At 33.5% G+C, this 24494-nt stretch overlaps 2 protein-coding genes across 3 annotated transcripts in view; one reads left to right on the forward strand and one right to left on the reverse strand.

The window, feature by feature from the left end:
- Positions 1 to 5299, forward strand: part of LOC100368341 (cGMP-dependent protein kinase 1-like) — a 142309-nt gene extending 137010 nt beyond the window's left edge. For both annotated transcript variants that reach the window (XM_006820433.3, XM_085493596.1), the window contains exons 13-16: positions 994 to 1157; positions 1610 to 1795; positions 3034 to 3100; positions 3378 to 5299. In XM_006820433.3, coding sequence (XP_006820496.1) covers positions 994 to 1157; positions 1610 to 1795; positions 3034 to 3100; positions 3378 to 3476 — 516 coding nt within the window. In that variant the 3' untranslated portion in view covers positions 3477 to 5299. The remainder of the gene's footprint in view (positions 1 to 993; positions 1158 to 1609; positions 1796 to 3033; positions 3101 to 3377) is intronic.
- Positions 5300 to 8271: 2972 nt separating this feature from the next.
- Positions 8272 to 24494, reverse strand: part of LOC100368488 (erlin-1-like) — a 54620-nt gene continuing 38397 nt past the window's right edge. Inside the window, exons 3-13 of the mRNA XM_085493956.1 lie at positions 22048 to 22070; positions 21605 to 21685; positions 17232 to 17278; positions 16279 to 16340; positions 15833 to 15958; positions 15520 to 15593; positions 15304 to 15362; positions 14591 to 14772; positions 14415 to 14494; positions 11141 to 11266; positions 8272 to 8446 (exon numbers count right to left, since the gene is read on the reverse strand). Of these exons, the coding sequence (XP_085350082.1) occupies positions 8411 to 8446; positions 11141 to 11266; positions 14415 to 14494; positions 14591 to 14772; positions 15304 to 15362; positions 15520 to 15593; positions 15833 to 15958; positions 16279 to 16340; positions 17232 to 17278; positions 21605 to 21685; positions 22048 to 22070 (896 nt within the window). The 3' untranslated portion in view covers positions 8272 to 8410. The remainder of the gene's footprint in view (positions 8447 to 11140; positions 11267 to 14414; positions 14495 to 14590; positions 14773 to 15303; positions 15363 to 15519; positions 15594 to 15832; positions 15959 to 16278; positions 16341 to 17231; positions 17279 to 21604; positions 21686 to 22047; positions 22071 to 24494) is intronic.

Consider the following 24494-nt stretch of genomic DNA (forward strand, 5'->3'; position numbering starts at 1 on the left):
ATGGGATTAAACATAGCACAATTATTATAACCTTGTTCATTGAATAACAAATGTATGAATGGATACAAACTAACAATGCAACAACTTTTCTTCACATGGTAAAAGTGAGTCTCCAAACAATCCAATAACATGGTAAAAGTGAGTCTCCAAACAATCCAATAACATGGTAAAAGTGAGTCTCCAAACAATCCAATAACATATCTAAAAATTTTGCACAAAAATTACTGGCCAAAATTTAGCTGTCAACAATTCTGACAAAAAACTTACAGGAACAATGTCACCATAATTACATAAAAAAATAATTATTATTCATATTCCTCAAATAATACTACATGTACTCTATTAATCTCAATGTACCTTACAGATTAATATAACATGAATTGATTGTATAAAAGTTTTCAAATACTATTGCAGTAATATATTCAAGCAAAATAAAATTTGAAAATGGCAGAAAAAACACTTCACTTGTCTCATTATTCATACTCGTACCAACATATTGGTTTATTACACTCTAACCCACATCTAATTCACCGTGACAGATCTTAGAGAGAACACATTACTAGCATCCTGTTCACATTACAGCAGTATAAATAAGTTTATTCTGTACACTTATTTATACAGCTAACAAGTGTTTTATTTCAGCAAATTTTTACCCCATATCTTGAAAATTGCACTTGCTAGTTATATCAAAATTTAATTTGGTTAACATTGCATAGTGAATAATTCCAAAATTTTAAAATGATCAATGAGTTATTATAATCAAAAGAAAGAGACAAATTTTGGTGAAATTTAACCAATATAAGTGGAACACACACGAAAATCAAACTTGGTTGAGATCCCAAACTGGTTAATATAATACTGGATATAGATTGTTAATTTACCGTACTTCTAATTGACCAAATATGGTTTTCAACTTATGTATGAAAAACAATTTGCATTCATTTTGTTGCAAGAGGTGCCAAGTCAACTTACACATTAATTGATTGCTTTTAGGTGGATTTTGGTTTTGCTAAGAAAATAGGTTTTGGGCGCAAAACTTGGACATTTTGTGGAACGCCTGAATATGTTGCTCCTGAAATTATTCTTAATAAAGGTCATGACCTTTCTGCTGACTACTGGTCCCTAGGAATTCTCATGTATGAATTGCTGACTGGAAGGTATTTATTTATATTTTATAGCGTTGTGATTCTATAAAGCAGACTGCCCTCAGTGTTATCATTCATAAGAACCTATAAAACAGAGACTGCCCTCAGTGTTGTCATTCGCAAGAACCTATAAAGCAGAGACTGCCCTCAGTGTTGTCATTCGTGAGAACCTTATAAAGCAGACTGCCCTCAGTGTTGACATTCACCCAAGTAAAGCAGAGACTGCCATGAGAAATTATGGTACACATATTCCAGAAAAATAGAAAAATTTTTTAAAAGATAATTGACTCAGACATGATTTTTCCATTAAAGCCCAGACAAAATATTATTAATTTTTATAAAAAATCTAAATAAAAAGATACATTTATAACAATTGTAGAACAAAAATAAGATCTAATTTTAGAATACAAAAATGTATTTTGTGGATCATTTCAAATTACCATAATGTATGAAATGTATTCCAGTCCTCCTTTCTCTGGTGCTGACCCTATGAAGACTTACAACCTTATACTCAAGGGAATGGATATGGTGGAATTTCCTCGCAAAATGACAAAAAATGCTATTATTATGATTAAAAGGCTGTGCAGAGATAATCCAACAGAAAGATTAGGTTACCAGAAGAATGGAATTAAAGACATTCAGAAGCATAAGTAAGTATCATCACTGTTGTCATGGTTACACAGAATGTGGAAGCTATCTTGAGTTTGAGTTTAATGTTTTGTACATTTACTACTAATGAGCCTATCAACCAATCAAATCATATAGTGCCCATATTAACGAATGGGCTGTCTCTAATGTGTGAGGGTGCACTTCAATTGTATCAGCTGTTAAGAAACAGTATGGAAAAGTTAGTTTATTGAAATCTGTATCTTGTATTGTAACTGTCTATTAGAAATCAGTTGTTTTTCCCCTGAGATAATAGATTGGCACGGCCGTGGTAATTTTATATTTTTAGTCCCCGTTCGGACGAAGTACTTTATGTGGGACATATGTCCATGACGATTTATTTCACAATTGGACCAAAGATGGCCAACTGGCAGCCATCTTGTTTTTTGGAAATGTTGTATTTTGAACATGCTTTGTCAGTTTTCATTCAAATTTAGTACATAAATCATACATGTTAGGATACATGTCCCAACCGTCCGTGAGTAACTGAGTCTGTCCGTCCATATGTGTGTCCGTCCGTGCGTCAGTCTGTCCAGAGTCATATTTCAGAATCCTGTGGACCGATTCCATTCATTCTTTGCATGTACCTAGTACCTTATGTGGTACATATGGTTTAGTGATTTGATTCAAAATGGTCGACTGGCAGCCATCTTTTGAAAATGTTGTATTTTGGACATGCTTTGTCAGTTTTCATTCAAACCTGGTACATAGATTATACATGTTAGGATACATGTCTATGACAATTTATTTCGCAATTGGATCAAAGATGGTTGACTAGCAGGCATCTTGTTTTTGTCAAGAGAACTTTCAAATAATTAACAGGGACTGTGTCATTTTCAATGACTTGTTTTTCCTAAATTGTTGTCCAACACAAAATTGCCATGACTGATCGATTCTGCAGCATATCCATTGCTATTACTTATTCATTATATGAAGTGACGTCATGGAACCCGGGAGTCAAACACTTCCAAAAGAGGAAAGTAGGCATGCACTTGCACTTGAATGCATTGACCAAATTATATGCACCGATTTGAGTGCATCTATTTGAATGCATTGACCAAATTACATGCACCGATTTGAGTGCATCTATTTGAATGCATTGACCAAATTACATGCACCGATTTGAGTGCATCTATTTGAATGCATTGACCAAATTACATGCACCGATTTGATTTACATTCTGAATTTCAAGCCAATTATGTCTCTTTGTTTTTATTTGCAGGTGGTTTGAAGGATTTAACTGGGATGGACTACGTAAAAGAACAATGACACCACCAATTCTACCCACAGTAAGTCAATGTCATATTATTATCATGATTGATAGGTCAGAGTTCAAATACTTACAGAAAAATTATGACCTTCACTCTGGGTCACCTCAGGGCCAAAGCCACTGGTGGAGCTTCATTCACAAATGAATGTGACTTGGGGGGGGGGGGATTCTTGCTTTTACTATCTTTAAAAAACATACACAAAAAACATATGTTATCTTTGTGATGTTATGTTCTATAACTTAAAACGGGACGTTATTGTTTTGCCTGTCACTCATTAATATTTGATTGTATACAGGTTCGAAGTCCTAATGACACAAGCAATTTTGATGACTATCCAGTAGACGATGAACCAGTGCCACCCGACGATTTGACAGGATGGGACAAAGATTTCTAGGTTTCCATGGCAACATCATAGTAGAAATGGTTACTGAAATATCTCTGGGATATTGCCTTTGTTGCCAGGATAGAATATTCTGTAAAAACAAAAGTAACACCTAGAATAGTCTGTAGAGGTCTCCCTATATTAGCATCTGTACAGAAGACAATATTCCAGTTGCTGTTTAAAACAAACAAATAAGTCATGCTGATTGTACATAAAATTTTAACAGTTCAAAAATGGATGTAAGGATTTAAAAATGATGATTATAAAATATGTTCATTCCAAAGAAGTGTTTATTTGCAACTTTTTTAGGTTTGTTGCCTAGCAACTTGGGATGCAGTCAATGGGCAAGGATTTCTCATTCCGTAAATGTGATAAGCTTTAATGATGTGTCCACACATTTTAACATTTAATTGCTTTAGAAATGAATCAGGTTGCAAATAAATAAGTTTTAAGTCATGCCCATTATATTTTTAAACAGTAATTTTCCATATAAATAAATCTCACAAACTGTTTAACCAACCTAATTTTATTACTTCGTTGATAATCCTTTTCAATAAAAAAGGTGCATCAAGTATGCAAGAACTTCTTATTTACCCAGAATGCATCATACCTTAGATGCATTTGCATGTTTTCACCCAGAATGCATTGCACCTGAGATGGACATACTTGTAGTATTGTATTTGCTTATTTAGGGTAAATCATATTGAAATAAATTTGTCATAATCCAAAATACTGAACTAATATATTGATAAGCCTTCCTGTAATTGATGTCACCATTGTTTAATGTCTGGTTAAACTTCTTGTCTTTTGCTTGTCTTGAATGTTCAACATTGACACTTTGTTGAATACTGCTATATTTTTTTGTTTTATAGTGGGGGCAATTCGCATTTTTTTTTAATTTCAGAATAGAGAGAATTTTAATAAGCTATATTCTATGGTGTTCTGTATGTTGAATAGACTGTATGTTAACATAGAAAAGCAACAGTATGTTGTTTTTCCAATGGTGTCGGCAGAATTCAATGCTGTAAATATTAGAAATAATGAATTATTGGGTTCATATATTTTATGCCACACTGTACGTTAGTAGTATAAGTCAGATGATGTTATTTGAATAGAGTATTCATCCAAAGGGGTTCCCAGCTGACAACAATTCCTACCACTGACCTGCCATTTTGAATATATTTGCACGCTTAAATTTTTGTTGTTGAATGCAAGGTGCAAGATTGAGTTCTGATCAAAATATGTGTAAACACTGATTTTTGTTTGTTTGTCTTTTGTTAACACAAAATCTGCTGAAAGCGTCCATAGAAATGACAGCCATATGACAACTTCAGCAGAAGATGTGCAAGACCACACAATTTGGCATGTGGAAATTAATTTTATTCATAACAAAGCAATTTTTATTTTTAAAATCTATCACTGTTTTATCTGTTACTGCCAACTTCAGAAACTGGCACTATTTTTTTTTTATTTCAATTTTTTTGCTGAAGTAATGTAATTATTGAAAACTAATCACAATCGGTAAAAGTTTTATTCTTTGGTGTTTATGTCATCGCAGCATTTCAATGAAACTTGGTACAAATATTTGATTTCCAAGTTCAGAAATCAGTGAATATTTAGGGTAACAGTTGAATTTTCAAATGTCCACCCCCATAAAAAATGAATGGTTCTGCCTAACAATTGTCTTAATGAACCAATCTATCACTGACAGGGGTGGGGTATCAAATAGAGGGGTTCAACAATGTGTGGAATGGTTTTTGGTTGATTCAGTCGAGAAACAAGATTGTCTTCTTTTTAATTAGCAATAAAGACAAGAATGGACTTTGTAAAAAAAATGTGTCACCTTAATTTTCTGAGCCGTGTATTGGAGATGAAATATCTCATCAATACTATTCTCATTTTTTTTTAGTTCAGAAAATCAAGTTTGTAGAACAGATGGATGGATGGATGATGCATTTTGTCTGATTCATGAAAACAAGACAATTTGCATATAGTGCATCAAGACTGGAATCCGCTGTCTGCACCGTGACGAATGAACCTCTTATTGCTCCTCCAAAAAAGTCAAAAAATCTGAGAGAATAAATCTAGTAAACAAGACATGAATGTCACAATCCCCGTTATTTAATTATAAAATACTCAAGTTAAAATAATACATGGAATATCTGTAAACAATTGAATTAATATGTACTCTATGTGGGTACAACTCATCATAAAGTGATTTCCCTTAATCTAGTATTGTACTGATAACTCAAAACTTTCATTGACCGCTGTCCAAAATTTCAGAGTACACAAGTGCAACCAAACTGAGTAAACCTTGATGTACCTACTTGACTTCTTCTGTCTTTGTATATTACCAGGACCTGGGTTTGTTTCAGTATCACCACTATAATTCCCATCAAAATGTAGCCCTGACCCCCCCCCCTCTTTTTCACTCTGGCAGGATTCCACACAACTCCTTTTATACCCTCTTTCACACAGATTGTGGGTTATGGTTTCGCTATGTAAAATTTGTAATTATTCCTGAGGCAATTTGTAAATTACAAGTGACCATCATCAGTGATTATAAATCAAATTGACCTTGACCATCATCAGTGATTATAAATCAAATTGACCTTGACCATCAGCAGTGATTATAAATCAAATTGACCTTGACCATCATCAGTGATTATAAATCAACTTGACCTTGACCCATCATCAGTGATAAATCAAATTGACCTTGACCCATCATCAGTGATTATAAATCAAATTGAACTTGACCCATCATCAGTGATTATAAATCAAATTGACCTTGACCCATCATCAGTGATTATAAATCAAATTGACCTTGACCCCTCATCAGTAATTATAAATAAAATTGACCTTGACCCATCATCAGTGATTAAAAATCAAATCAACCTTGACCCATCATCAGTGATTATAAAGCAAGTCAATTATGAACATAAAGTAAAAGGCAAAACGCTAAAATATATTGGAAGTTAATAATTTTATTCAAAATAATGAAAAAAAGTGTTTAATAACAAATTTCATTTTGAAAGTGATTGGCTTCATGACCAATAACAGTAAATTTTACAAATATTCAATGCCTAATCAGTCATTGTCAGTTTTCAAGTTCATTTGCTAATATTTTTAAAGACTTAATAATTTCTTAATTAGGATCTATAATAGAATAACATTGGTACTATTTCTACTTTATGAATTGTCAACTATTTATCTATGTGGTATGTAAGAAACATACTGGCATATTTAAATATATTCCATACATTTATGATGTGCACACTTGCTTTTGAATCGTGTTTGCCCAGAATGATTGAGTGAATGAGTTTTGATTTGTAAAATGGCATTGAGAAGAATAAGAACCAAACACTACATATCAATTTATACAACTCTGATATTCCAATCAATGTAATCTGGTTGGTTAATACAACATATATGCAAATTATGTAACTTGCTTGGTTGATCACTACTATTCTTATCAGTGTAAACTGATTGGTTAATACAAGTAATATGGAAGATATGTAATCTGATTGGGCAGCAACTTCTCAAATAAAAATTACCCACCTTCTCTTCACCCTTATAATAATCACTGTTTAGATACAAAATGATCATGTCACCATTTTCCTTTACAATTATTTCTGTATTTAGAAATGTACCGATGAAATACTAAGTTGAATTCATGTACTGTTTTATTTTTATGACTGCGCCTATGGATCCATTTGCCACAGCATCCACAAAGTTACAGGAGATACAGTTATGGGAAAAAAAGCACTTTGTCAACTGATACAGCTTCGCTGTATAGCAAGACAGTTGAAAATAGAATTTTTTTCCATTATGACAAAATAATTCACTAAAACTAGAAGATTAAACTTATTGTTATGAAATGAACAAATCTATCAGAGGTCAAATCGATCAGGCTAACAATTTTAAAGAAGAAGTTGAAAATAGCATTTTACACCAAAAATATTCACTGAAATTAGAGAATTGAAGGTATCATCACAAAAAGAACAAATCTGACTAGGTGCATGACTACATATAAAGTATCAAAGCAATCAGGCTAGTTGTTTTCAAGAATATTCATCAAAATTAGAGATTTGAAAATATTTTTCACAAAATGAACAAATCTGACAGTATCAAAGCAATCATAACTGTCAATTCATAAAGAAGTCAAAAATGTAAAGTTGATGCAGATGGAGAACAATCAGTAATAAGTCAACAGCAGAGCTAAACTTGCAGGTATTGCTTTGTATAAATCTTAACTTTGGTGGTAAATATTGTGGAATTAAATTTCAACATGAATTGCAGAGAATATTAAATTCTAAGAAACTTCCAGGAAACTATGCCAAGTTCTTCATATATTCTGAAGACAAGAGGATTGTTGACTACAAACCCCTTAAAAATATACAAATAAGAGAATTGAATTTTTTTTTTTTAATTCAGGCACAGTTATTAGTTTATTACAAACAAGTCATTCATTATTAAGCAATTTTAAAGATACTATGTGTGATGTCCTGACTATGGGTATCAGGCAGCTAGTGGGTTCTGTGTGACTATTGGAACAGCTCCGGAGGGTTCTGTTTAACTACTGGAACAGCTCCAGGGTGTTCTGTGTAACTACTAGAAAAGCTCCAGGAGGTTCTATATAACTACTGGAACAGCCCCAGGGGGTTTTATGTAACTACTGGAACAGCTTCAGAGGGTTCTGTGCAACTACTGGAACAGCTCCAGGGGATTCAGTTTAACTACTGGAACAGCCCCAGGGGGTGCTATGTAACTACTGGAACAGCTCAAAAGGGTTCTGTGTAACTAGTGAAGAGCTCCATCAGCTTGAGAGGGTTTTGTGTAATGACTGGAACAGTTCCAGAATCTATATAACTACTGGAATAGCTCCAGAGGGTTCTGTGCAGCTACTGGAACAGCCCCAACAGGATCTATACAACTACTGAAGCAGCTCAAGCATTTTTCTTTTCTTTCATGACGACACTCTCCTGTAGAGAAAAAAAACAATAAACCAATTAATGCCTAATGCAAAGAATATAAACAATTGTTAATTTCTTGTAAAGCTATCATTACGGAGATACAACTGTAGCGGGATGTGTTTTCTTTGATTCAGTCATATGGAATATGTCATGGAGTTAAAACAAAATAGAATACAGAGATAACAAAATGCGTTTCCTTTGATTCAGCCATAGGGTAAATGGCATGCTTTAAGAATACATTTTGAATAAGAAATGAATGCAAAAAGTTAGTATGTGTGATAAAATGTATGATTTGATATGTAAAGTTTGGCTGCAATCTCTCAAGGTATTCAATGATATATATATGTATGGGTCTGAAAGAAATATTTGTTAATTTCAATATGTCCACTAGTTAAGCATTTGATCTGAAAAATAAAATGATGTGCCGCAAGGTCCAATTATATTCACTGTATTCAACAACCCCTTAAGCAACAAGGGTGTACCTCAAATCATCTTAGTAAATGAGTACCATAATTCTCTAATTTAGGCATCTTGGAAGAGTCAAATATTTTAATTTGGTTCTAAAAAGATGACAAGAACCGTTGAAAGTTTACAGTAAAAACAAAATTGGTATTTTTCAAATGATAACTAAAATAATGTAATATAATTAGTTTTGATTTTGAAATGAAAAGTACAGTCTAGAAGAAGTTTCAAATAAAAACACAAATGCACTGCTTAGTAGCATTATCACGGTACTGTAATGCAGTCAAGTTGCTGGAAATGTTGTTTACACAATCATGATCATAATAACATACAAAAAATTCATTGGTTTCTATAAAATACAAGTAAAATTCAACTTTGTTTCATCGTAAGCGAAAGTTTTGGTCATAGGCAAACGTTCAATGTTATATGATATCCGCCATGTGAATCTGTGTTCTATCAGGATAGGTCAAGCTAATTATGCTTGATGATGCTAACATTTTCCAATCACCATAGCTCATTTAAATATGTTTATGAATGTTCAGTGATCTCACTGAATGGTGAACACAATACAGAAGAGATTTACCAATGTTGCAGTATGATCTTTTGGCATTGATTTTGGTGGGAAAATAGCATTTTGACAATCAGGAATTTAGCAATTTTCACAAATTGATAAACTGAGCATTGAAGAAGCATTTTTTTCACGGCTCATTGTGAAAACAGAGGTTATACTCTAGAATAGGCGTCAGTGACTGTGAAAATCCTAAAGTAGACTCCTAAGTAGATGCAAGGAAAGGTTGAAATGTTCAAAAAATTAGACCTAAATTTGAGTATTTATGGTAATACATTATGTTTAAAAGTGTCATGTTAATTATACAGCCTCTTTAACCTTTTCACCACCAGGTCCCTCTTTTCATCACAAATTAATAAAATAGTCCCATTTATAGTCTGCACTTTCCATCAGAACATTGGGACACAAATAGCTAAATTTTTTGAGTATAACTGAACATTGACATTTTGGGCCGGAAAAAAATACCCCTCATAACAAATCACCGTGTTGAGGGGCGATGAACAAATGAGACACCGATTGTCAAATTGTTTTGGTAAATCATTGCATGTTGATTCATTTCATTTGTACAGGGTACTCCGACACGAAAATAAGGTAAACCAGCCTACTTAGTGCTAATGATTTTGTGATGCCCTACACGAAGAACGTTCTCAGAAATAATCCGACATGCTGATCAGCACACCAACAATCGGCACCAAAATTGATCACAGCTGTCACGGTAAATTTGGTATGTTTTATGAGTTTTTTTTCTCCAAGTCCCAACATACATTTACACATGTAGGTGAATTTTGTCAGCTCTGTGTAAATAGATATTTTTACTGGGAATGTGCCCCATTTTACGTACGAGAAGCCCTTACACAACGCAGTAGTCATCAACACACATAGACATCCTATACCTACTAATCGACTTGATAGCTTCGTAATTTGGGGAGGGTGGGGTGAAAGTGCACCATGCAAGTTTCCAAATGTGTAAAGGAAAATAAAGGAAAGAAGTACAATACAATGTTGGTAAGCGATAAAAAGGAAATATCTCCTTACGGCAGCGACTTGATACAACTACATTGATGCTGGAGGTCACCATATTTGTTCTCGCGTTAAATCAGGATTCACAAGTACAACGAATTTGCACAACATTTTACCATGAAATCGAACATACCAACCATTTTCATATTTTCAACACTGTCACGGTTTTGGCGATGATGAATCTCATATTCATTATTTTCTTGACTGGGCTCACACAGGGTTCAATGTTCCGTGGCTTGAATGTAATTGTAGCTATATACCAAGTTTCATTGAAATCCGAACATTGGTTCTTGTGATATCGATGGAACAAACACACACACACACACACACACACACACACAGACACACTAACTGCAAAGACTCCCTTTTTGTGCTTCGCACACGGGAGTCAAAAATGGACGCCAATTGGATATCCTGAAACAAATGGATGTGCAAATGTATAATATCATGTATGATGTATATGTGAAGTTTGATTGTGATTGGTCCAGGCATTTCTAAGATACAGGTCCGGACGCACGCACAGACACACAGAGGTCAAAACATAAGTCCCCGTTTTTGGACTGCGTCCGAATAGGGACTAAAAAGTGCAGAAATATTCGGGTGAGAAAGTGTGGTGGTGAAAAGGAGAGCATAATGGCCATAACTTTACTCACCTTAATGAAGCTATTAGAGTCACCACTAAGGAACATATTTGGAATACTCTCTCCAAAGTAGATTTTACTGTTTTGAGATATTGCTTGGTATTTCATCATCTCCAGGTACTCAGGAGTCAATTTTAACTGGAAAAAAATATGATCATAAATATGTAAAATGAATCAGCAAAAGTAAATAATTAAAAACAACTTCAAATTCAACATCATAGGGGGTTTTTAGACACTGTATAAGTTACTAGTAAAAGTGAGTGACAGCTTTGATTTATGTCAGGTGATTGGCTGAAAGTGAGTGACAGCTTTGATTTATGTCAGGTGATTGGCTGAAAGTGAGTGACAGCTTTGATTTATGTCAGGTGATTGGCTGAAAGTGAGTGACAGCTTTGATTTATGTCAGGTGATTGGCTGAAAATGAGTGACACCTTTGATTTATGTCAGGTGATTGGCTGAAAGTGAGTGACAGCTTTGATTTATGTCAGGTGATTGGCTGAAAGTGAGTGACAGCTTTGATTTATGTCAGGTGATTGGCTGAAAGTGAGTGACAGCTTTGATTTATGTCAGGTGATTGGCAGAATGCGAGTGACAGCTTTGATTTATGTCAGGTGATTGGCTGAATGTGAGTGACAGCTTTGATTTATGTCAGGTGATTGGCTGAATGTGAGTGACACATTTGATTTATGTCAGGTGATTGGCTGAAAGTGAGTGACACCTTTGATTTATGTCAGGTGATTGGCTGAAAGTGAGTGACAGCTTTGATTTATGTCAGGTGATTGGCTGAATGTGAGTGACAGCTTTGATTTATGTCAGGTGATTGGCTGAATGTGAGTGACAGCTTTGATTTATGTCAGGTGATTGGCTGAAAGTGAGTGACACCTTTGATTTATGTCAGGTGATTGGCTGAAAGTGAGTGACAGCTTTGATTTATGTCAGGTGATTGGCTGAAAGTGAGTGACAGCTTTGATTTATATCAGGTGATTGGCTGAATGTGAGTGACAGCTTTGATTTATGTCAGGTGATTGGCTGAATGTGAGTGACACCTTTGATTTATGTCAGGTGATTGGCTGAATGTGAGTGACACCTTTGATTTATGTCAGGTGATTGGCTGAAAGTGAGTGACACCTTTGATTTATGTCAGGTGATTGGCTGAAAGTGAGTGACAGCTTTGATTTATGTCAGGTGATTGGCTGAAAGTGAGTGACACCTTTGATTTATGTCAGGTGATTGGCTGAAAGTGAGTGACAGCTTTGATTTATGTCAGGTGATTGGCTGAAAGTGAGTGACAGCTTTGATTTATGTCAGGTGATTGGCTGAAAGTGAGTGACAGCTTTGATTTATGTCAGGTGATTGGCTGAAAGTGAGTGACAGCTTTGATTTATGTCAGGTGATTGGCTGAATGTGAGTGACAGCTTTGATTTATGTCAGGTGATTGGCTGAATGTGAGTGACACCTTTGATTTATGTCAGGTGATTGGCTGAATGTGAGTGACACCTTTGATTTATGTCAGGTGATTGGCTGAAAGTGAGTGACACCTTTGATTTATGTCAGGTGATTGGCTGAAAGTGAGTGACAGCTTTGATTTATGTCAGGTGATTGGCTGAAAGTGAGTGACACCTTTGATTTATGTCAGGTGATTGGCTGAAAGTGAGTGACAGCTTTGATTTATGTCAGGTGATTGGCTGAAAGTGAGTGACAGCTTTGATTTATGTCAGGTGATTGGCTGAAAGTGAGTGACACCTTTGATTTATGTCAGGTGATTGGCTGAAAGTGAGTGACAGCTTTGATTTATGTCAGGTGATTGGCTGAAAGTGAGTGACACCTTTGATTTATGTCAGGTGATTGGCTGAAAGTGAGTGACAGCTTTGATTTATGTCAGGTGATTGGCTGAAAGTGAGTGACAGCTTTGATTTATGTCAGGTGATTGGCTGAAAGTGAGTGACACATTTGATTTATGTCAGGTGATTGGCTGAAAGTGAGTGACAGCTTTGATTTATGTCAGGTGATTGGCTGAAAGTGAGTGACACCTTTGATTTATGTCAGGTGATTGGCTGAAAGTGAGTGACAGCTTTGATTTATGTCAGGTGATTGGCTGAAAGTCAGCTTGTCAGAACATGACCTAGCTGGGTCACTCCCCTGCAAGAGGATCCACCTACATTTTAGCACTGAAGTCACCAACAAATGTCAAAAAACTTGGCTGTTTTATGTGTTTGAAAAAATTAAAGTCAGTGATTTGTAAAAATGGTTATTTTTATTTAATTTAATTTTTACATTTTCAGGTTAGAAATGGATAATGATCCCATGCATCGATTTCAAGGTGACCATGTGTCACAACAACTCAAGTTTAGCAATGAAAAATAGGCCAATGGTCTGTTGTACAAAAGATTAGTGCTGTATATGACAAATACCCCAAAAGGCAGTGAGTGAGACAATAAAACATAATGCTAAAAGTGGAATTTTTTACAAAAATAACAGAAATATTCAATAAAATTAGAATCAAAGGGAGCTTAAAAAGAACTCCAGCATGTTGAGATAATAACATGAATTTGTAATACATGTATATACCAAGTTTTGTTGAAATATGTTGAAATAGCACCCAAATAGCTTGAATTTCACTAGCTGATATTTCCACCAAAAACTAAATATATCTGGAAACTGCCCAACACCTTTGTCCGTTGAGCCAAAAATCATAAAAATATTTAAATAATTGCATTATATAATTTCTGTGTGTTAACAAGTTTACGAAATAAATTGATGGATGGTAAGAGCATGTCAGAAATAGGTCTCCGGAGTAGCATTCAATACATAAGCTACCTGCCAGTCAGACATTTTGAATCTGATCTGAAAAACAAAATGACCCCCACTAATGTTCTACTTACAATGTTTAATGAACATACCAAATTTTAAGGGAATCTGTCATGGACGACAAAGATCTGGTCTAGAAATGTTCGATTTTGATGAACTTTTAAAATTAAAATGGCCACCATTTGGCCATCCTGAATTGGATCACCAAACAAATGCTGAAACTAAAGACGGTGTTATTCACTATCCTCAAATTCAGAAAGATGCAACTATAAATCATATATCATAAACCAATTTCTTAGTGGTCTTAGTTTAAAGCTTCAAGCTTTGTGTGCTCAGAAATCAATCACCAATTCTCCAGTTAATTTTCGAGAAACAATCACAAAGAGGAGTAGAAATGGAGTGAAGGGAAAGTGGGAGATTGAATAAACTGAGTACAGTATAAGATTCATCTGGTGCCAATTAACAGCAATTTACATACCTTATTAGATTGAGTCTCTCTTTCCGCTGCATAGAACGTAGCATCTGCTGTGGCTTTCTCATGAGCTAGATGTGTAAGATCTGTCAACAAATTCATTGAATAAAACTAATTACATACATCATTAAAAATGTTGTAAACATTGAAAAAATAAAATTAAACATTAAACAGTTACTTGCCTTCAATTTCTGATATTTTCTGTTGACTCTCTTTTTCCATGATTTTTTGTTCAAAGTTAATTTTTGCTACTTCAGCATTCTTTTGAGCTTCAATAATGGCTTTCTTTCTTTCTGTCTCCGCCTCTTTTTCCACTACTCTTTGCCTTTGTTCAGCAATCAAAAGTTTTGTCTTTTCAGCTTCCCTGTCAATGTCGCAATAAAAACAAAGTATGAGCATCCACTACCATAGAGGGCAGATGTTATGTGGCAAACTTTATCAAAGGACAAAAATAAAAACAAGAGTATCCATAAAACAATGAGGGCACTATTTGTGACATGCCAACAAGATACACAACTGTGTTGAAAAGATACACAAATGATATACATTTTTTGTATAAATAGACAAAAAGTAAACCACGTTTCAGCTTTTTAATAAAGTTTTGGAGAAAAAGTGTTTTGAATATATGCAAAAATGGGCTGTTTTGGAACTATTTCCATAGAAATTCCTGTTAAAGAAATACCTCATAAAGACATTCAATGATGATGCAGCTCAACTGAGACCTCGCCTCTTTTCTTAGTAGAGGTCACTGTGTTGGTCAAGTATGATATTTTGTTAATCCCATAATGCCTCAGTCACATTCTCTTATGAAACTTAAATCAGTTTTTAGTTCCACTTAGAGAAAAAAATTTAAAATAAAATGATAAAATGAGATGAAAATTTAAAGCAAACTTACATTGCCTCATAATTCTTACGGATTTGTTCCGGAATCTTTGGTTTGGTTACACGCACAGCCTAAAAAAGGGAAGTATGTTATAATGTTAAATACTTTTGTTGTTATGGATATAGATACCAAGAATTAATTGATTTATTATTTTATTACATAATTTGTGATAGTGATAATCTCATCCACTAAGCACTTTGAAATCAACAAGTCTGGAAAATTAGTCACCTGTATAGTGAGGCCAGGTGCCATATTGGTGAGGTCAATCTGTAAGGCTGTCTTCAGGTTTTCATCAATCTGGTCTACAAGAGTAAACAAAATCACAAATTCTCACATTTTCCATTAAAGGGCGATAGTCGTCGCACCACACATGAGCAAGATATATGGGTCTCATATAAACAAAGGTGGCGACTTTAACTGTTGTGCAGATCAACGAGTACAAACTGAGACGTTACCAAGCATTAATTAGGTATTTTTTAGGTGATTGGAAGGTATCAAAGGAGTCACCGGCGGAAACACTTGATAATTGATAGGAACTCACCAAACTTTTCGATGTACACCTGTTGTAAGTTATGGACACTGCAAAACTGGTTAAGTTCATGATGAACTTTATTAAATATCAGCGTCTTATCATAATCAGCAGTGTAATTCTTTACAGTTTCAAAAACTATAAACAAAAAAATGTTTTAACACAAAGGTCAATGACACACCAGCTTTTCTGAAAGATGTAGAAACAAGGAAAGAGCGCCATCATGTGGCATTTTGAAAAATCTAAACTATGTCAGAGGGGTGTCAACATGGGACGAGAGGGGCAACATTCTTCCTGGTTGTCAGTATAATGTTGATATACGCGTGACATTTGTAAAAAAAATCCCTATAACTAATATGTAGAGATGTTACCATTCGATTAAGATTTATTACACAGACAGAGAATACTATCACACAAAAAAACAGTGAACAATGAAAATCCAGCAAGTCTATACTTACCAGAGTTAACAGAAAGCATGTTGACCACTTCTATTCTATCAAAATAAATCATAACACCACCACTAAACAAAAACACAACAATTAAATATGCATGGTCAAATATAAGACAATTCACAAGATAAAGTCATTGTATTAAAGTCATTGTATTAAAGTCATTGTATTAAAGTCATTGTATTAAAGTCATTGTATTAAAGTCATTAAACTTTTCACCATCAGACTTTCTCACAAAATTTTTTAAAGGCATTTTTGGAACCAACAGACAAAATTTGAGTCAATTTTCAGTTTGTAATTTAATTTAATTAATTTCAATTTGGCTATTTTTGTCCCAATCTTCTGAAGGAAAGTGCAGACTATTATGCAAAATTAGGTAACAAGACTATTTTGTGATGAAAAGAGAGAACTGGTGGTGAATAGGTTAATTGTACTTGTTGTAATTGTTAATTGTGTGAATTGGTGCCAAAGCCAAATCAGTGAAACCAGACTAAACTAAACATGGAATAAAGTAAACCCTATTTATGAGGTGTTAGTGTACAGATGTTTTCTACAAACATCAGTGTTCCTCACACTGCCCTATGGAATCATGTCAACTTAGTAACATACGTAATATGCAAGCAATAAGCTAATGACACTTTTAATTTTACCAGTGAATGTGAGTTTCCAGGCAACAACAAATATAAAGCCTAATGAGATATTGTCGCTAATGAGCATTAGCCTAATCAATCACACCAAGAGAAACAGACATCATTCGAAAACATGACAATCACTTGGGCAAATGAGAATATGTATGGCTATATTTTGTCGTCAGTCTAAGAAGTCTTTGGGATTCCTAGCACTTATATATTTTATATGTTTGAACAGGAGCTGTTTTTTACAACACACTCAAGGCAGTGAGTGGAGGCTTGAAAATTCAATTTAACTTTGTAATAGAAGTAATAAATACGATTTGGCATTACCTGGTACCACATGGGACATTCTTTACTTCGTCAGTTTGAAGAGTCGTCTAGAATAAAAACATATCAGTGAATAAAAATGACTCCACTACGTTTCTCTGTACATAACATGCAAAACAAGTGAACTCAATAATCAAATGCATTTGCATTACGGTGAAAATGTTATCACAATATTCTTTTCAGAAGTGCTACTTAATTACAGATTTAGATTTATGCCTTTTAGATTTTTTAACTCGATACAAATAATGGTTTTTAAAACAATTTCCATACAGTATGAGTCCATATTAAGAAATTTGTTAGGTAAAAAAAAAATAGTATTCTCCAGAATTTTCTAATAATTCGTGACAATCAGAATTATCCATCTTATATTTATATAACTGTTACTATTTTTTCACTATATGGTATCGAACAATATATCAGTTATGACGTACTCTTTTCCTCATGGGAACCAATATTAAATGATTTAAACATCGCTGTTTCTTGGTTTTTAAACAAATGAGTAAAATAAACCATAGTTTAAAAAATTCATAGAAATCTGAATATTTTACTCTAATACCTGCAAATAATCTTAAAGCGAGAGGGTTGTCACACGCAGGAATTGAGTCCCAAGTGATAATAACACACGCTAAAAATGCAAAGGCTCGTGGGTAGACACTTGTTTGTAAACAATGACACGCTATTGCCACCTGACGCATGCGTAGGTGACGACTCCACCGCTTTAAGTCAACTGATTATACACGTATTGTTTGAAATTTCACCAGATTATTGCTGTGTTATAGTTGACTGAAATGAACAAATTTCATTTTTTTATTATTTATTTTTATTATATTCCTCCTATTTTAACAACTCCAGTCGGGTACTTTGTGAGAATCATTTGGTTTCAATCAAATACAACATGGTAAAATTGATATAAATTTAGGAACTTATTATGCCCAATAAATTTGTTGTATTTTTGCAGAGATAATTAGTCAGGACACTGTCAAAATATGGGTAATTGTACATAAGAATATACACATACACACTCAATGTGTATTGGACTATGATATTATTATTTGATTTCATACCATATTTTCTCCATTTAGAGCACATCTCTTGTAGAAGCGCATACAAACTAACAATCACATTTGTTATTTACTAAATCATAAAAATATTAATTATTTTGACCATAGAAATACCTCTGTAAATTTACAAATGCATGTGATACGTGTAGAGCAAATACGATACATCGATACAAAATCCAATAATTGAATAAACTCCACAGCAACATTTAATCTACACTTCACTGGCAAAATACCCTGAGGTTCCTATGCTTAAAACAATTTATGTGGAATTTATGTGAAATTCAAGGATTGTGTTAACCCATAACATTGCTTGGAATGTGTGGCGAGACTAAAACTGGTCTGGGTCCCAGCAGTGATGGAGACACATAGAATATACAAAGACTTGATTATCAAAAAATCCAGCAATCCCCTGAAAGCTAAAGCATGTAATAATATTAGCAAATCCCCTAACAAGATTGAATCAAAGAAAGCAAAGAAAGAACTTATATGTGCCAAGGGATGCAAAGATCTGTCAAGAAATAATGAAACTCAATTTGTATGAATTATTCAGAAAGTAGGTCATACATTGCCATGTTAAATCATGTCTTACCAAACAGTGAAGTATATATTAAACACGTCATGACAGAGTTCCAGTTCTTAGTAAACAACACTGAAATGGTCAATTTTGAATCAGAATCAGAATTTTGAATGTACTACCAGTCAAGGCATGATTCTAAAACAGCATTCATTATAAAATACAATTCAACAAAGTTTAAACAATAGCTATTCACATTTATAACCAAGATTCAGATCGAGTGGCAGAATTAAAAGCTTGATTTTTTAAAATGGCCACCATCTGATCGTAAAATTAATACATGTGTGTATGTGTGACATGATTACTCAGAAACAAAACAAAATTAATTCAAGTCAGCCATTGTGGTCTTATTTTATTCAATATATGTACTGAGTTCATGAGAAAAGACAGAAATGCTTGATTTTGATGATTTTTAAGCATTCAGCTATCTTGTATTGGATTGTAAATTAGACGTTAAGGTCAAGTTTGAATGCTGTTGACATGTCCAAGATACTGGTGATAATGAACACATAAACAGATGTACATGTATGCATGCATAGAAGCAAATAAAATTACATGTTTGCAATTCAAATAGTTACATATACGTTAATGAGATCATGTAACTGAATGTCATTTACCTAGTAAACAAACAGTTAAAATGTTTCTCAATAATACCATTTATAATCACATTTATACAGAGAAAACAAGTCTTAGCAAAACTAAAATGCTGTTGAAATTTGCTTTGCAAGACCATATATTATTTATAAAGAAAAGAAAAGCCCAACATTTACTAATTATGCAAAATTAGACTCTATATAGTGAGTTCAAACAACATTACGAAGGCTATTAAACTATGTACTAAGTTGCATTGTAATGTGATGATCAGTACTTGATATAATAGTGGGAAGCCGAAAATTGGCTGAGTATCATTATGCAAATTATAAAGTTAGTATGCACAGATTTTTACCTAAAACTAATCAGGGGTGTACATTGTCCTAGAGCATATATATATACCAAGTTTCATCAAAATCCAATTAGTGGTTCTTTAGATATCAGTGCAACAATCATAAAACAGCTAAAGATTTGCAAATTATCATGCAAATTAGGTATTTAATATGCAAGGATTTAAACCAAAAACTTGTTTATGAGCAAACAAGTCTTGGCAAAACAGAAATGCTGTTGAAATTTGCTATGCAATACCATATATTATTTATAAAGAAGCCAAACTGACTTCTTTCAATATAGTTGATGAGAGATGGGAAACAAACACATGATTGATGACAGCTTTCCACACACCAAGCTAATAAGTGTATAACAAATGACATTGAAACATGTATACTTGATGTATCAAAGGTGTGAAATATGAAATGCTCTTTCTAGGTAGAGTGATTTACATCGCAAAATTGGGTTCTGTCTCTAATAAATAACTTATCAAACCACTGATTCAGAACAAAATTTATGTTCTTATCTAAAATTCATCAAAGTTTGTGTGAAAATCATTTTTTTTGAAAATTTTGTTTTTTGCTCACAAGCACAAAGGTGATAAAAATCAATTTTCACAAAGGCATATACAAGTATGAGATGGCTAGAAGCATTACATTTGTTGCAGTGAATACAAAATGAATAAAACAGTTTCACATGTCATTTTGCTAATCACAACAATCGCAATGCTGCCTGTATAAAGAAGTTTGTGACTAAATCCCACAAATTTGACGATGGTAAATGTACAACCTAATTCCTGTTTCCCTCATGTTTGATTGTATTGTGATGCAAATAAACTCAACAGTGAACACTGTAGAGATTGATATCAAGAATGAGATTAGTTCCATGACTCAATCATAAGTATAGCTGAAGGCAATATTGACATTATGTGTGTACACTTGCAATTCTGTGTACTGTAAAATACTTTATTTTAGCTGGAATTAATTTTTGCTGAAAAGACATTTTGGGTGTTCTAGTTAGGCAGTTTTGACATGCGGCATGCTACATACAATGTATTATAACATATAATCATGAAAACCTAAGAGATGTTTATCTAAGGGGTTTTCTGACAACCAATTTCACTAATGTGCTTTTTAAAACTATTCTTACTATTGAAAACACTTTTTTTTTCAACACATTCAGTAAAGCAAATAACCTGCGAATTTCACAGGATATTCGTAATGTTGTTGGCGAGACGATAGCATCTCAATTTTCCTTTATCTGTCTTTGCTTTTAGCTACGACTATATAACTACATACATGTACACCGTTACCGATAGCGATATTGATTGATAGCCTCACCTTACAAACCATATTTGCATACAACATACTTGCATGTATTCAAATATCATGAAATTGAACATTTAATATTTGTATATATAGGTATGTAAAACGTGTTGTAAATTTATTTTCACTGGCATTTAATTTCACTATTTCCAGTTTTCAGTAAACATACAATTACTGGGTTTTAATTTTAGGCATTTGGCAGGGGACAATGAGTTCTACTGTTATTTTATATGTTCACATAAATTTAATTTACCTTATTTTAACACAGTGAATAACTATTTACATACAAATGTGCCAGATAATATAAATAATATTTGCATAATAATTACATATCTAGCGGTATATATAAAACTCAAAAAAAATTTTGCACAAGTCGCTGACATATTGCATTTTAGGTTCCCAGCGAAATATTCAGTTCATGCTACAAAATTTTACAATTTTTACCGTGATAACTCACAGTGAAATAATTAGAAAATAAATGTGTTTTTCACTCACCTGAACTGTCCTAAAAGATGTTAAAAAAGGTATCATTATATGATAACCAGGACCACTAGTTTGGCTTAGCAATGCTCCACCCTAATTGGTTGACAAGAGGAAAAAATATTCAAGTCAAAAAATCTAAAGTTGACCCAAATTTATCACCGTAATGCTGAGTAGTTATATAATCACAAATTGCAAATTAATGTAACAATTTTTATCTTCTCCGGAGGATGTGTGATTGTTATATTAAAAAAACAAAAAACAACACAGTTTTATAGAAGCTAAAATACGTTGTTCCAGTAAATTCAGTTGTTCCAGACATCTTCAGATCAGATTTCGTATTTAAATCAATTACACTGGCGCCTTCGTTTCTAAATAATTTGTTAGAAATGTAATTCATAGTAACCAATCTGATGAGAGGAACTTAGGTCATAACTTCATTGAAGATAAATACATACCCGATAATATACACCGACATGACCTGGAAACAATCAAAGAAAATTCAGTCAACTATGAGAGAATTTGAGAAAATGAATTAACCAGATTTATGTTGAGTTTACACAGTTACGTACATTAAACAGAAACGAAATTTTATTTGGAACTAGAACTAGAAGCATTCCATGGCAGGTCAATTATGATCTATCTGTATTGTGTTTTAACTGACAAGTCTGCTTGGCTTTGATAAAACTTAGGATCACAGCATAGCATAGCATAGCATGGCTGTGATGTGGTGCAGTTTCTAGATTGACAAATATAAGAGCGCCCTCTTTGGTCTGGACCATGAGGGGTTTCTCAGCTTCAAATCAGTCGTTCTCTTTTTGTTTTCATTGATTTTCTTTAAATAAAGAGAACCAATGAGTATCAAGTACATTTACTTGAATTTGTCGGCATAACCGCACAAAACTTGTGATATGCATCTACATTCTAACAATGAGGGCACAACTTGACGCATGTCAAGCCAAAGATTTATAAGTTAAGTGTATGCAAATTAGATATCTATATGCAAATTGCTGTGTCCATTTAAGTTCCATATATTCGTGCATCAACATTTTTAACCTGTTCACCATTAGACATTTTCTTCCAAATTTGTCTGCACTTTTTTATATTCATCAATATTTCTGGAAGTGAACCCTAATTTTGGAGCAAACAGACAAAATTTTAGTTTTTCCAGTTTCTATTTTTGTCCCAATTTTCTGAAATTGCAGACTATGAAAAGGACTATTTTGTGAATTTTTAGTGATAAAAACTGGTGGTGAAATGGTTAAACAATGTCACAATATTACAGAGCATAGTGGCTACTTGGAAAATGTAAACGAATTTGAGTGAGGATCGTTGTATTCAAAAAGGTAAAAAACATCAAGATGATTCAAAGGATGGTAACAAAAACACAAACACTAACAAACACTCTCCCAAATTCATTGGCAGTAGTATTTTTTAAATCTATGTTCTTGAATGTTTCTGATCATTGGCATAATCTCAAATTGGAGTCATCAACACATATATCACATCGATTGTATTCTCTTATCTTATAAAACCTTGGATCATACATACCATGAACACATACACCTCTCTAACCCTGTTTATTTGGGAGGACAAACATTTGCCTCAACACTAGTGTGAATGAACTACCCACTTTTCATGATTGCAACAACACTGGCAGCTGTAGACCAGACATAAACATAGACAATTAGCTAGCGGTTTTGGCTTAATGAGAAGCTTACTCAGTCAGGACAACCTACTTATCAGCTTGTACTGCAATATTACAAATAGTATTACAATTATGTCATGTCCTAAGATTAATTAACTAATGAATGTGACTTGGCTGAATGTAATATCGACAGGATAGTGACCAAGCCAATTAGGTTCTTACAGAGACAGCTTAAAGGGGAACCGATACTATAAATAGAGGCAAGATGGCCATCGAAATTACTGGAAGTATGCTAATCCGAACCAAGCCGCTCACATTGTGGTGGGAGCTCCAGGAAATGTGGCATTTACAATGTTTAGAGATCAAGCTGTGATTCCAAATACATTTCTATGGGGGCATGAATATGTACGCTAGCGATTACACTCGTCTATCCAAAACTTCCATCATGCATAAAAATATTAACAGTATCAGTAAGATATACATACTTGTATATGTAGGTGACTCTTTCAATTAAATTGGTTCATGTACCAATATAAGGTATGTTGAAATAAATCTAGATTTCAAAAATCATTGATACACATTAAAGTGATTAGAGAAGAAATGTAAGACATCAAGTGCCAAGTTTAACCACAACAGTGTACGTTATTATATGTTAGACTCCAAAAATAATACAATTTAGTGCACATAATATTTGTTCTCCTAATTGTTTCAACATTTGATATTTCACTTATTAGAGGTAAGCTACAACAAATCATTAAAATTCATGTGTTTCATACTATTGCATACAAACACTATTTCCTGACACTTATAGCTGCAGCAACAATATACAGTTAGTCCATTCTTAGTGTAACTTTTAGCGTAAATTTTGTAGCTTGTTTTCAGAACCACTAGATATATAAAATTGTGCGAAGTAATCTTTTTCTGAATATGTTGCATATTATAACCTTGTGCAAATACTACAAAGAATAAGTAGATAATGATGCTAAAAAAAGACAAAACTTTTGGATATAAATCTGAACTGAGTAAAGGTAGACACAAACTGCACAGTATATGTAGCATATGACGGAAACATCTTGTTACTTAATGCAAAAACTCAAACAGACATTCTTGTGAAACATTTTCTGCTATCATTTTAGGTTTTCATCTATGAATAAATTAAAAAGTATGATTTCAGGCAGTACAGGATGGCATGGATTTGCACTATAAACACATTGTTTGATATTGATACAACTGTGTAGTCTTTCGTTGCAAATTTTG

Source organism: Saccoglossus kowalevskii, chromosome 19 (assembly GCF_978046115.1).
Source record: "Saccoglossus kowalevskii chromosome 19, keSacKowa6.1, whole genome shotgun sequence".
NCBI classification, from domain to species: Eukaryota; Metazoa; Hemichordata; class Enteropneusta; family Harrimaniidae; genus Saccoglossus; species Saccoglossus kowalevskii.